This window comes from Humulus lupulus, chromosome 7 (assembly GCF_963169125.1).
Source record: "Humulus lupulus chromosome 7, drHumLupu1.1, whole genome shotgun sequence".
NCBI classification, from domain to species: Eukaryota; Viridiplantae; Streptophyta; class Magnoliopsida; order Rosales; family Cannabaceae; genus Humulus; species Humulus lupulus.
The window spans coordinates 14,519,106-14,532,428 of record NC_084799.1 but is presented as its reverse complement, the minus strand read 5'-3'; the positions used below and the strand labels follow the sequence as shown (position 1 = coordinate 14,532,428).

Here is a 13,323-nt window from a genome sequence, read left to right as displayed (position 1 = left end):
TTATCTATCAAATCTGAGTTATTAAATATGTATAATTTTAAAATACAGGGTACCATATGAGCATTATTGAAAACAGATGGTACCAAAATTATACTTTGCAAAAACATAGGGTAACAAATGAGTAAATTCCCTATAAACATATTATATTATTATATCTCTCTTTCTTTATATATATATATATAAACATAAATAAAACTTATATATTTATAGATTTTATCATTTTTTTTCTTTCTATATATATTATATATACTTATGTACCTATTAAAAGAGTTTTATTTATGTTTTATAATATTATTATATTTAATCTTTTAATATATTTTATTTTTATTTTAGCACAACATTATATATACTTGATATAAAATATGACATATTTGTAAGTTGATCATATATTTTATAATATTAATAATTAGAATAAAAAAATATAGATTGGTATTGGAAAATAAATAAATTAATAGTTATAGAAAATATTTAAAATGAATAAAAAATGTTTAAAAATATAATATTTAAATGATATAGAGAAATTGATGTATGGTATAAAGTAAAATTTAGAGTTAAAATAGAAAAATGTATATTTTTGGAAAGTATTTTAAATGATGGAGTAAAACGAGTGCTCTAAGTATATAAGTTGATGTTGATTGGTGAGTGAGACAAGATTTTTTTTTTGTTTTTACCCTAAAAATAATATATATAAATATCTTATAATAATAAAACCAACCCATTCCAGTATGTTTAATAGTTTCAGGAAAATCAGAATAAATATATGGTCTGAAAGAGAGAAAAAAGTTGACCAGAGCACGAAAAATCAACCATTATCAACTAATCAAGTTTGAATAAAGGTTCATTCATTTATTATTTTATTGAGAATGCTATTAAGTATTTATTAGTTAGTTAGTTAGTGTCAGCACCGCAGAAAAAAAATAAAAAATAAAATACTGAAAATGAAAGTGATGGAACAGAAAATTTGATCAAGTTCAAACCCATTTATTAATGTACTCACCAAATACCAGTTTCCCTATTTAATTCTTGCCATCCCATAATTTAATGTCGTTTAACCACCCCTCCTTCCTTTAATTTTCTTTCTATATATTGTATAAATGTGAACATATATAACCCCATGCAATTAATTATATTTCTCTTCTTCTATATCTACCCTTTTCTGTGCATAATCATATTTTCAAACTGTGGTATAGTACTATGGCCGAAAGCAAGAACCGGGTCAAGGTCCACTCAAAGCTAACGGCGGTGTCCAGTAGACCAGTCGGGTCGGGTAATAAGATCCACAAGTTCACGGCTCTGGATCACGCCATGGGTCTTCATAGCCTACACATCGTCTTTTACTACAAGGATAACGTTCTCACCGACTTTGACTTGGACCGAGCAAGGGTATCTCTTTCGGACACTCTTTCGTTGTACCCGCAAGTTACGGGTCGGATAGCCCGAAATGGAGATGGTAACTGGGAGGTTAAGTGCAATGATGCAGGTGTTCGGGTCGTCAAGGCCCGAGTTGGTGCCCCGTTTGATGAGTGGCTAAGATCAGCTGATGGGATGGAAGAGAAATATCTCACGGTCTGGGATGAGATGCCTGAGGATCCCACTAATTGGTCACCTTTTCGAATCCAGGTGGGTATATATATATATATACAGATAGTTTTATTTATAAAATTTATTAATTATTTTTATTAAATTTATATTAATGTTATATAAATTTTAAATAAATATTATATTTTAATTAAATAATTTATTATTTTTGTTTTAGTTTTTGAATTTGGGAGTAACAATTATATATTATATGGTTGATGTAACATTAAATATTATACATGTATTTTAAATTTAAGGTTTTTGTTATTTTAAAAAAAAAAATCAATTTGTTACTAATTGACAGTAGATTATATTATATATTTAATATTATATAATTTTAATAAGCGAGTTTAAGTTTAATTAAATTTTATTTAAATTATAAAATAATTTAATTATTTTTAAATAAATATTATTGTAAAATATCTCAAAAATATTATATTTTAATTTGTTTAATTATTTATTATTTTTAAATAATTATCATTGTAAAATATCTAAAAAAATATCATATTTTAATTTGTTTAATTATTTATTATTTTAAAAAAATTATTATTGTAAAATATCTCAAAAATATCATATTTTAATTATTTATTTTATTTTATTTAAATTTAAGTATTTACAAACTACCGTTAAATATAAGAATATTTCATTAAAGTTAACATTAAAAAAATAAAAAATTGTTAAAAACAAAAATTTCCGTTATCTACACATTTATTATATAGAAGAGATATAATCACAAAACATGTTGAATTTGTCTCTTTTTTCATGATATATATATATTCTGTGAGATTTATATCATTGAAAAAAAAAACCTAAAAGGGAGTAATTTATAAATATATACTTTTCAAGTAAGATCATTCAAACAAAATTTATATTTTAATATGTGTTGTAGTTGTAGTTGTACTATTAGAATTTGTACAAAAAATAGAATAAAATTAGCATTTCATATTCCATATTACTTTTTTTTTTTTTTTTGAAAACACCATATTACTTTTTTTAATATTAAACAGCTCAAAATTATATTAATCAGCATAAAAATAAATGAATAACAATAACAAAATCTCCTGAATATATACCGACTGAAATAAAGAATCATATCGGAGACATAATCTTATTTTGCTGCCACTTGTAAAGAAATTAGAAAAAGACATTTATGGAGAACGAAGAAAGAAGATGATTTTTACAAGTTTTGTTTTTTATTTAAATCTATGCATGGGACATAGAAAGAGGATAAAAAGAAAATAAGAACAGACATTTGACAAGGTGACACGTGGCCCTATTTATTTCTCATTGGTCCCAGCTGCTCCCATTTTGGGATTTGCTTTATTCATGTTTCTTTATTATTAGCACTTATAAAATTAAAAAAATTTGACATGATAGTACTTCAAGTAATAAATAATAATAATATTCATCAAGGTAGTTGGGAAGGTTATTAATTAAAATTTAAAGTAAAACACGTCTTTAATGAGTTATATATATCCGTACCGTGAGCCGTGACCAATCACCAATGTCTTCTACACCAATTTTATTTATACAGAGGTTTATCTGTAGATTTGTAAAATTACGCACTAAAATATTATATTAATTAACGATATGTATTAAAATATTATACTAATTAATAATATAATATTATTTTTTAAAATAATATGTCCTGTCCAAAATAAACGTAATTAATTAAAATATAATATTTTAGTACATAATTATATAATTACTCTTTTATATATTATGAATTATTTTTTATTAATATATATATATTTTTTTTTTTCAGATAAATGAATTTGAAGGAGGAGGAGTAGCCGTTGGGCTGAGCTGCACTCACATGCATGCAGATCCACTGTCCCTAACCCTAATCTTCAAATCATGGATCGACACTCACCGAGGTCGGGTCATAGCCCACCCACCCGTATGTCCAGGATTGGAGCTCAGCACCCGACCCGATAGCAATCCGAAGACCAACTCTGTGACTTACTATCACGCCAAGTCCATCGCACGTGCGGCGCCCACCGTGAAAATGGCCACGGCAACCTTTAAATTCTCAAACGCAATACTGAAGCAGTGTCTCTCGGGTGTCTCTGAAATTTGCCCAGACGCCACCCCTTTCGATTTTCTAGGGGCACTCTTTTGGACACGTGTCGCACGAATAAAGGGCTTAAAAAATTACTACAGACACTCCATCTCGATATGTACGGACTTCAGGAAGCTATTGAAGAAAACGTCGCTCCATTTTGGGTATTACGGCAACGCCTTGCACTTTTCGATGCTTTCTCTAGGAGTTGGAGAGCTCAACGGCTATGATGTGGGACACGTGGTGGGAGAGCTGCATCGCCACGTGGCGAGCGTAGACGATGATGAGATTCGGTCAGCTGTTGATTGGCTGGAGTCGAGGAAGGGAGAGGAGGACGCCAGGTACGGCCCAGCTTTTAGGATGTATGGGCCTGAATTGACTTGTGTTAATATGGATCACATGGCCGACTCATATGGGCCTAATGGAAGAGTTGTTGGGCCGTTAATGTACGACACTGCGTTTGTTGAGGGAACAGATCCCGTCCACGTGTCGTATCACGTGGGGAATGTGGAGGGTGAAGGGTTGATCGTGGTGATGCCTTCGTCGGAAGAAGGGCTGGCTAGGGTGGTCACGGTGACGTTGCCGGAGAATGAGTTGGCCGAGTTGTGTGAGGACCAAGCTTTATTGGGCCTGAAGCCCATAATGTTGCTTAGTGGTGGACGTGGATGCTAGTTCTTTCTTTGAGAAATTAATAAGAAGTTTTACGGTTTTTATTTTTATTTTGGTGGAAGAATTAGAAGTTAGAATCTATGATTTGGATCATCACTTTGAGAATTCTACAATATATATTGTAATATATGAACTTATGATCTTGTCTTATATGACAAAATTCAGGTTCTATAGTCGAACATATTGTACTTAATACTAATACAACTTCACCTTGTAGCTAAAAATGTAATTATATAAAGTTAATACATAATTAATTTGAGCTATTTTGACTAATTACAAGTTTAATGCTTTGCTAATTTTTAAGGATGTCATAGTGTTGAGGTTTATCTTGTTAATCTTGCATTATTATAGGTGGTTTAGTTTGGTAAAACTTCCACGAGAAATGCTTGGAGCAAAGAATAATACTGGCACTAATATTCACACAATATTTGGGAAATTATGTAATGGAAAGAGTTGTCTAGACTCAAAAATGTTTTACTGGCAAGAACCAAACATGGTTCACAATCCCAAACATGTAATCTTATTACAAGGATCAAACATAATAATTTTCATGAATCCAAATGGCATTTTCCTAGGTGGAAACCTTACTTTTTTGGTGGAGTGTTGGCAAACTTCCAGGACGAACTAATCATGCTCTCATAAGTTCTATTGCCAGCCACCTCTTCGATTGGTACCGCATCACACATTTCTTTCATGTCCTCCTCTGTTAGTTTCACACTCACTGAGCAAATGTTATGATCCAAGTTCTTAATCTTTGTTGTCCCTAATGAAATTCCAATCACATAAAGAGATCACAGCTTAGAAATTTTACTCGTATAAGACTCTAATTCAACTTGGAAAGGACTAATGGTATGGGAAAAACACTCACCAGGAATAGGAACAACATCATCCCCTTGTTGGAGAACCCAAGCAAGGGCTAGTTGTGCTGGAGAGCACTGGTGCTTCCTTGAAAGGGATTCGATTCGATCGTAAAGATGCTTGTTCTTGTTCAAGTTCTCTCCTTGAAACCGGGGGTGTGATGCCTAATGAAAGGAAAATGAAAAAAGTAAAATAAAAGTAAAACATTAAGATTCATATGAAGAAATTAGAAGCCCATTAGATGATTCTAGGCCATGATTCCAAAACTATGTTGTTCATTTCATAAAAGGACATGAATAATAAACCAAGGTTCTATGTAATTCATTTGTTGGGAATTTGGCTCAATGTAGACTTTATTAATTGTTTTCCATTCTATTCCACACATAATTTAGGCAAAATTTTTGTATCAGTACAAAAAAAAACGATAGAATCTTTACCAAAAAACTATTTTCTGGCAAACTTTCTACAGCTGCTTTGCCCCCAAAGAAGCCACGACCAAGAGGACTATATGGAACTATCCCAATGCCTAGTTCCCTGAAACAGCAAGCTTACACTATTAGCTGATTCAAACAATTGAAAAAAAAAAGGGTTAGAATTATACCGAGTGACCAACACAATTACATAAAATAGAGAAAATAAGCCACAAAACAAACCATCTCAACTTTTTTTTTCCTTTTCCATTTTGAACAGGAACAAAAGCAAAATAGGATAACAAAATACAATGAGAGATGGCAGAATCTGACAAAAAAAAACCTGCAAAGTGGGACGATTTCTTCCTCAATGTCACGAGACCAAAGAGACCACTCCATTTGTAAGGCAGTGATGGGGTGAACTGCATGAGCCCTTCTTATGGTGTCTGGGCTGGCCTCAGATAACCCAATATACTTTATTTTCCCCTCCTCAACAAGTTTTTTCAGCTCACCTATCTAAATTCACAACATAAGCAGTCTAACTCTTTCTTCTATCTAAAATCTTCTATACTTCTAATAATACCAACATTAAAATGTAATACATTGGAAGAGAAAATAATAATATGATATGAGCAAAAAAGACCCTTTTCTGAAGGGCTGTAGTTAAGAGTGTAAGAGAGTCACTTACAGTGTCCTCTATGGGAACTGATGTGTCAATTCTATGCTGATAATAGAGATCAATGTAGTCCACATCAAGGCGCTTCAGACTACCCTCACAGCATAACCGAACATACTCAGGGGTACCCTTTACAATCATGCCTGAATTACCCATTCCTGCTATGCCAAACTTTGTGGCTAATTGAACTTTTTCTCTTGGCAACTGCTTCAAGGCCTAAACATATTATGGAATCACAACAATGAATTTAATCACACCAGAGCCTCAAGTACTTGCTAGCTACAATAGGACGGGGTGTATGTGTTTGTGTATCAACTCAACTCAGCCTTTTGTATATCTATTCTACCATTCTATCAATGCCCACCTCGGATTTTTTCTTTTGTTTGGTAATTATTGGTAATAAACTCGATACAAATGAAAAGTTGTGTACCTTTCCAACTAGAATTTCATTAGAATTAGCTCCATACACATCGGCTGTGTCAAAGAAGGTGATCCCCTTGCTAAATGCATATTTGATCAACGAGATCCCTTCCTCATCAGATACAGGAGAGTTGTAGATACCAGTCAGACCCATACACCCATAACCCAATTTCGACACCTGAACAGTCCAGAATGGTTTTTATTTTCTTAAATCAGGGGAAAATAAATGCAAAAAGAGAGCATCTTTGGGCTCTTTTGCACTAAAAATGACAAATTGTTTCAGTCTACAGAGAAAAATTTGATGGGAAGAATCAAAATTAAAATGGGTTTACCTCAAGTCCTTGATCACCCAGTTTGACTCTTGGGATTTGGAGCTTCTTATCATCCGCCATCTTGATCCTTTCAAACTTTGAGTTCAGTCTTTTGTTCCCTCGTTCGATATTAATAGTTGAGTCTCTTTGTTCTTGTCTCAAAACCCCAAGCACGTTGGAGACTGGAAGTTCAGGTTGGTTGGTTGGTAGGTAGTGTCTGTGTTAGGTGGCGATAATAGTATTTTTCATAATTTGGTTAAAGTACTGTCTAAGTTTTATAATATTTTAAAATCAAAAAGTTCATCTTTGTTCTTATCAAATTACTAGGGTAATTTATTTTGATTAAGACTGTATTACATTCGTATTAATTACCTACCATAATTAGGAATTTTATAGCTAATAGTCTAATAGACTGGTTTTTTTTTTCTATTAATGTAACCAAAAGAAGAATTTTTTTTACCTCGATAGTTTTTTTTTATTAAAAAAAAAGACCTATAATAACAATACTCTACAACTGTAACATCTAAAAACCTCTATCATAAATAGGAATTTAGGATGGAGTCAGACACTTTATGGTAAGGGAGGATATTTCTAATTTTTTAAAAAAACATTATTAATTTGATTAACTAAAAAAAAATAGATACGTACAAATGAGATTGAATTGCTCATCTCATCTCAATGAGGAGAAATGTAGATGCTCTTTGTTACGAACTGATATCACTTTTTTTTTTAATTTATTTGTTTAGTTTTATTTATAAAATTATTAATTATTTTTATTAAATTTTTATGATAGTTTTCATATAAATTTTAAAAGAAAATTATTGGATAGTGATTGCTTATAGATATTTTAAAATTTTCGATACATGAATAAGTTATAATTTTTTTATATGACGGTGTATAATGTAGTTACAAGACACGTCCCATAATTTTTTATAAAATTCTGAAAAATTTAAGTTGTCGAAATCAAGATTCAAACAGCCTGTTGCACTCGTGCTTGTTTCAAAATTTATATATGCGTGCAATAAGCTATTTGAATCATGATTTCAGCATCTTAAATTATCTAAAAAAAAATTTTAAAATTTGTGAGCGTTCCATTGTAACAATATTATATACTGTAATGTAAAAAAAAATAAAAAATTACAACTTATTTATGTACCGAAAATACTAAAAATACCTATGAGTGGTGATTAAAAACAATCACTACTATAGCGGTACCCATTTTAAATAAATAAAAAATATTATATATAAAATAATTAAATAAACATATTAAAAGAAAAATTTAACCAAAACTTTGTTTATGGTTTTTAAATAATAATAATAATATCATAATTTTTTAGATCACAAACTATCTTATTTAATGTACAAAACATTCATGATATTGTACAAATCAACTCAATAATTAGATAAGAAACTTGTTTATTCTTGATAGAAGAGAAAAAATATTCATATTTTCTTATGTAGTTACATAATCATATTATTTATACACACACGATATTTATATATAATGTATTTATAATGTTTGTAGTTATTTAATATGAATATGTATTTATATAAGTTAGATTAAGTAGAAAAAAATAATATGTTTTCTTGTTAAATATAAATAATAAAAAATTTATAAAAATTAAGATTATGTATTATATATTATTATAATAATAATATTTTATAACATTTGAATTTATATTAATATAATTATTAAATATTTAATATTTTATTATATATTATTATAATAATTATATTTTATAACATTTGAATTTGTATTAATATAATTATTAAATATCTAATATTTTATTAAATATTATAAGAATGATTTTTTATAATATTTGAATTTATATTAGTATAATTAATAAATATTTATTTTAATTGGTTTTAAAAATATATTTTGTTAAATATTTAGAATATTTTATTAAAGTTAAAAAAAATATTAAAATAAAAAAAATCGTTAAATGCATATTTTTTATATAAAAAAGATATTCCTCTTTATATTTTATTAGTAGATTAATAAATTTTAAAAACTTCAATTTTATTTAATATATTATTTAGTATTTTAACATGTAATTTAATTCTTTTTATAATGAAATTTTATACATTGGTTTTCTAAAAATAAAAATGAATAAATTCTTATTAAGATTTTTTTCACTAAAATCTTCTCTTTCTCTTTATGGGAAACAAACAAGAATAGAGACCGGGATATTAGCGAGTAAGAGAATCGCTTACATAGTTGTCCATGGGAAGTGCTGTGTTGACGGAGGATTATTAACGAAGTGATTAAATTGGATTAATCTAAATTAAAATGTAATGTTGATATTGACACAGATCTTTTTAACGTGGTTCGATCTAAAATTGATTTAATTTTATGTTATGTTATTTAAGAAATAAATTCCCAATATAATCAGTACATAAATTTATTGTCTCCTTCCAGGAAAGTCCCACTCTCTATTTATAAAATATTTTCTATATGTTCTAGCAAGTGCTACTTTGATTGGATGATCGCTTACCCAGTAACAGCTATGGTTGGCACAAATTTTATGTTTGATGTATAATAACGTAGTGAAATTTTTTAATACACTAACATAAAGATTATTCTCATTAATGTATCATTTACCATATTTTAGACAAAAATACTCATGGCATTCAAATACTTATTTTATCTCTCTCAGTCCGAACTCTCTCTCTAACATCTCTCATTCTCTTTCTCTCATTCTAATCTTGTAGATTTCGAAAAAATACCAAAATTAAAAAAAAAAAATTGAAATGAACATTTGGGTGAAAAAATATGAACCTCCAAAGTTTTCGTCAAATTTTAGTGCAGAGCATCGAAATTACATCGATTTTGCATCGAAAAAATATTGTTTTGGCTGAAAATCAAGTTTTCATGATTGCATCGCAAACATATTGAAACATCATTGATTTTGTATCGAAAAATCATCGTTTTGGCCAAAAAATAAGTTTTCATAATTGCATTGTAAAAGCATTGAAACATCATCGATTTTGTATCGAACACCATCGATTTTGCATCTAAGTATAGTGCTTAAGTGAGCTGGGAATGTTTGAGAAGACTAAGGAAATTAAAGGAAAAGAAATGCAGTAGCTCCCTTTTTCTCTCTCTCATTTTCTCTATGTGCCATAGAAGCTTGAGGATTTTTTCTTGGGAAGTTTGATGAGCTTTTCTATGCTAATTAGCTGGGTTTGATTGTTGAGAATGAATATATAGGTGGTGGAAATTGAATTGGAAGATTGGAGTAAAATTAGATGGGTTCTAGTTGGGTTCGGTTGAAGAAAAAACCCAGAAAATTATGGGTTCGTGGGGTTGAGCCGCGACCTGCGAAGGAAAATTCGAGCCAGCAGGGCTCGGAGGTAGGGGAGGGCCGCGGCTCGGGTTTTTGGGGCCGCGGCCCTTAAGGGGAAAATTGGCTTAGATAGGATTTTCAGATTGAGAACTTAACCATTTGGGCTCGGGATCGATTCTACTTCCTTGTTAAGTGGAATTCGATGTCCCGGAGGCTAAGATTTGGTTTGGAAGCTTTTATTTATCTGTTGTTGATGGAACTTCCTTATTACGGTTGTGACTAGGTGTACGCTAAGGGCTCGAATCGGGGATCGTACTTAAAGGACCGTCAATAGTAACTCGCATTCGAACCGAAGGTAAGAAAACTGCACCTGTTATGTGAATGCGTGATTAGAGTTAGTCAAGGTGATGAATGTGGAAATGAATAAAGCTTTGACTTTGTTGATGGACATGATTATAATTGTGTTTATGAATATCTAATTAGGTACACTGTAAGTGCATAATTATGATTATGCTTATGACTGCTGTGTGAATGTATTATAATGCATTGTGATTGTTGATGGATATGCCATATGAAACATGTGAATGTCTGTTATGACTGTGAGCTTGGTTTATAAACTAGAGGGTTATTAGGGTGTTAAGTGGGAATCAACTTATTAGTTAAGAATATATTGGACTCTGGGAGACTCGCCTCATAAGATGAGAGTCCCAAGGCTTCAACTCATAAGTTGAAGGCACGTGGTGGCTTGACTTATAAGTCAAGGGTTTAAAGACTTAGTCTATAAGCTAAGATTGGCACAATGCACGTGGAGTGCAGGCCACCATGGCTGGGCCACCCTGGGAGTGCGAAATGCGCTTAACTGGCTCAGATGCCAACAACTTGAAAGAAAGTGCTACATGCGCTTGTGTGACTCTATGGTCACCAGTTTGGTTTAATGATTGCATCAGTTTTAGTTATTACTGTTTGATAACCGTTTTATTCTGTAAGCTGTGGAGTATGTTTTCTTGCTGAGTTTTCTGGCTCACAGGTGCTTTGTGGTGCAGGTAAAGGTAAAGAGAAGCTCAACCAGCCATGAGTCGGAGGGCATTAGTAGTGGTATGTACATATGCAGTCCGCTCGACCACCACGGTCGAGATGCTCAGGGGAACTAGGGTCAAACCCAGCTTTTGCCGCCTAGGTTGGCTTATTGTGTAACCTGAGTATTGTAATTGACTTTTAAACTGATGTTTTTTTTGGGATCCCATGTAAAGAACATGTTTTTAACTTAATGGAAATGTTTATGAGTTGACCAAAAGTTTTAATACCTAAACTTTTAGTGGCTTAATCACGTATTTAGTCCAAATGACTTGTTAGCAAGTCCAGCACTGGTTTTAAACACACTTAGTAATGGACCCTAATTAGTAGGGCGTTACAATTAGAGTTGCCCCAGTGCATGAAATCTCTACCTATGCTAAGGTGGTAGGGAAGGCTCTTGCTGTTGAGAGCGCAGGAAATCTGATTGAGCAGGAGAGTTCTGGAGAGCACGGAGCTCAAGAAGTGACATCTCCATTTATTGGAGCGAGTAAGAAAAAGAACTGGAGGATTTACCCAGAATGTGCTCAGTGTAAGAGGCGTCATTTGGAACAATGCCGAGCAAAGACATGTTTCTTATATGAAATGGTTGGGCATTTCAAGAAGGATTGCCCAAGGCGAAGGAAGGATGAGCAAAAGGGGGTGGACGGCTCGACTCTAGCTCGAGTGTTCATTCTGATGCAGTCAAAGTCAGAGACTGAGACCGAGGTTGGTTCCTCAGGGGTGGCAGGTCAACTTTTATGTTTGATTTTTGTATAGTTTAGTGTCATGTTGTTCTTTGTTTGTTGCATCTAGAAAAGCATAGGTTTGACATGCATATTGGATGGTTATGTTGAGATGAGTTAGATTATGGTGGAAGACTCATCAATAGTTATGATAAGGTTGGTTATGACCGACTTCGAGAAGATCCTGGATTTGGATTGGTTAACCCAGTGTGGGGCAATGCTAAATTGCAAGGAAATGATAGTAACTCTTAGGTTTGAGGTGGGAAGCCCTTGTGGTATTTGGCACTGTGCATGGATTTTGTATGCTTATGACATCTGTATTGAGAGCTAGAGATCTATTGCAGAAGGATGCATAGAACTCTTAGCTAGTGTGGTGGATACCACTTAGGTTGTGCCAGTGGGATCAGGACAGACTGGAGTAGTCTGTGAGTTTCTAGATGGATTTCCAGGGGATTTTTCAGGAGTACCTTTACATAAAAAGATAAATGGTGATTGGATTGGGGCCATGAATGGAATCAGGTCTAGGGCACTGTATTGAACGGCTTCAGCAAAGTCGTAAGAACTTAAGATTCAGTTATTGGATAAGGTGATATTCTCCAAGGTAGATCTTTAATCTGGTTAATACCAGCTAGAGATCAGGGAGAATGATAAACAAAAGATTGTTTTTATATTAGATAACAGCACTAGGAGTGCTGGGTGATGTTATGAGAATTTGGTTAATGCCAAGTTGTTTTATGAATTAGATGAATAAAGTATTCAAGAATTATCTTAATTGGATTTGTGATTGACTTAATTGATGGTATTGTGATATGTTCTTGGTTGGAATTTTCCAAGGTCAAGGAATGCCTCAGAAGGCAAGAGTTTCCTTGGACATGCAGAATATTATATGTGCTTTGGGAAAGAGTTCTAAGTCTTCTTACAGATTAGAACCAGTTGTAGGTTGTTATGACACTCAGTGACAGGGAAAAGTGATTGCCTATGCATCATGTTGGTTAAAAGATCTAACCAGAACTAGAGTAGAGTTTCTGGTGGGCCAGGTGTCCATCTTTATGCTTGAGATTACTTTTTCAGAGAGAATCAAGAGAAAGACAGTTAAGTGAACCACATATAGGAAGATTGAGGAGAAAGTCTTAGCTGGATTAGCTAAGGATTATGCAGTTTCAGGTATGGGTTTATTGTGGTATAAGGATCGGATTTGGAATCTGATGAACACTGGGATTAAATGGGAGATTCTGGATGAATCTCATACTACTATC

The 13,323-nt window shown here is 32.1% G+C and overlaps 2 protein-coding genes across 2 annotated transcripts; one reads left to right on the top strand and one right to left on the bottom strand.

Annotated features, from left to right (window-relative positions):
* Positions 1-1,098: 1,098 nt before the first annotated feature.
* LOC133790755 (protein ECERIFERUM 2-like) lies at positions 1,099-4,482 on the top strand. Its single transcript, XM_062228512.1, has 2 exons — positions 1,099-1,620; positions 3,344-4,482. The coding sequence occupies exons 1-2, from the start codon at positions 1,195-1,197 to the stop codon at positions 4,310-4,312; spliced, it is 1,395 nt and encodes a 464-aa protein (XP_062084496.1). The 5' UTR covers positions 1,099-1,194; the 3' UTR covers positions 4,313-4,482.
* Positions 4,483-4,725: 243 nt separating this feature from the next.
* LOC133790756 (probable aldo-keto reductase 1) lies at positions 4,726-7,217 on the bottom strand. The gene is made up of 7 exons (XM_062228513.1): positions 7,006-7,217; positions 6,684-6,851; positions 6,266-6,469; positions 5,921-6,093; positions 5,605-5,701; positions 5,178-5,331; positions 4,726-5,072 (listed from the first exon to the last, which is right to left on the bottom strand). Exons 1-7 carry the CDS (start codon positions 7,063-7,065, stop codon positions 4,894-4,896), a joined length of 1,035 nt encoding a protein of 344 aa, XP_062084497.1. The 5' UTR covers positions 7,066-7,217; the 3' UTR covers positions 4,726-4,893.
* Positions 7,218-13,323: the final 6,106 nt, after the last annotated feature.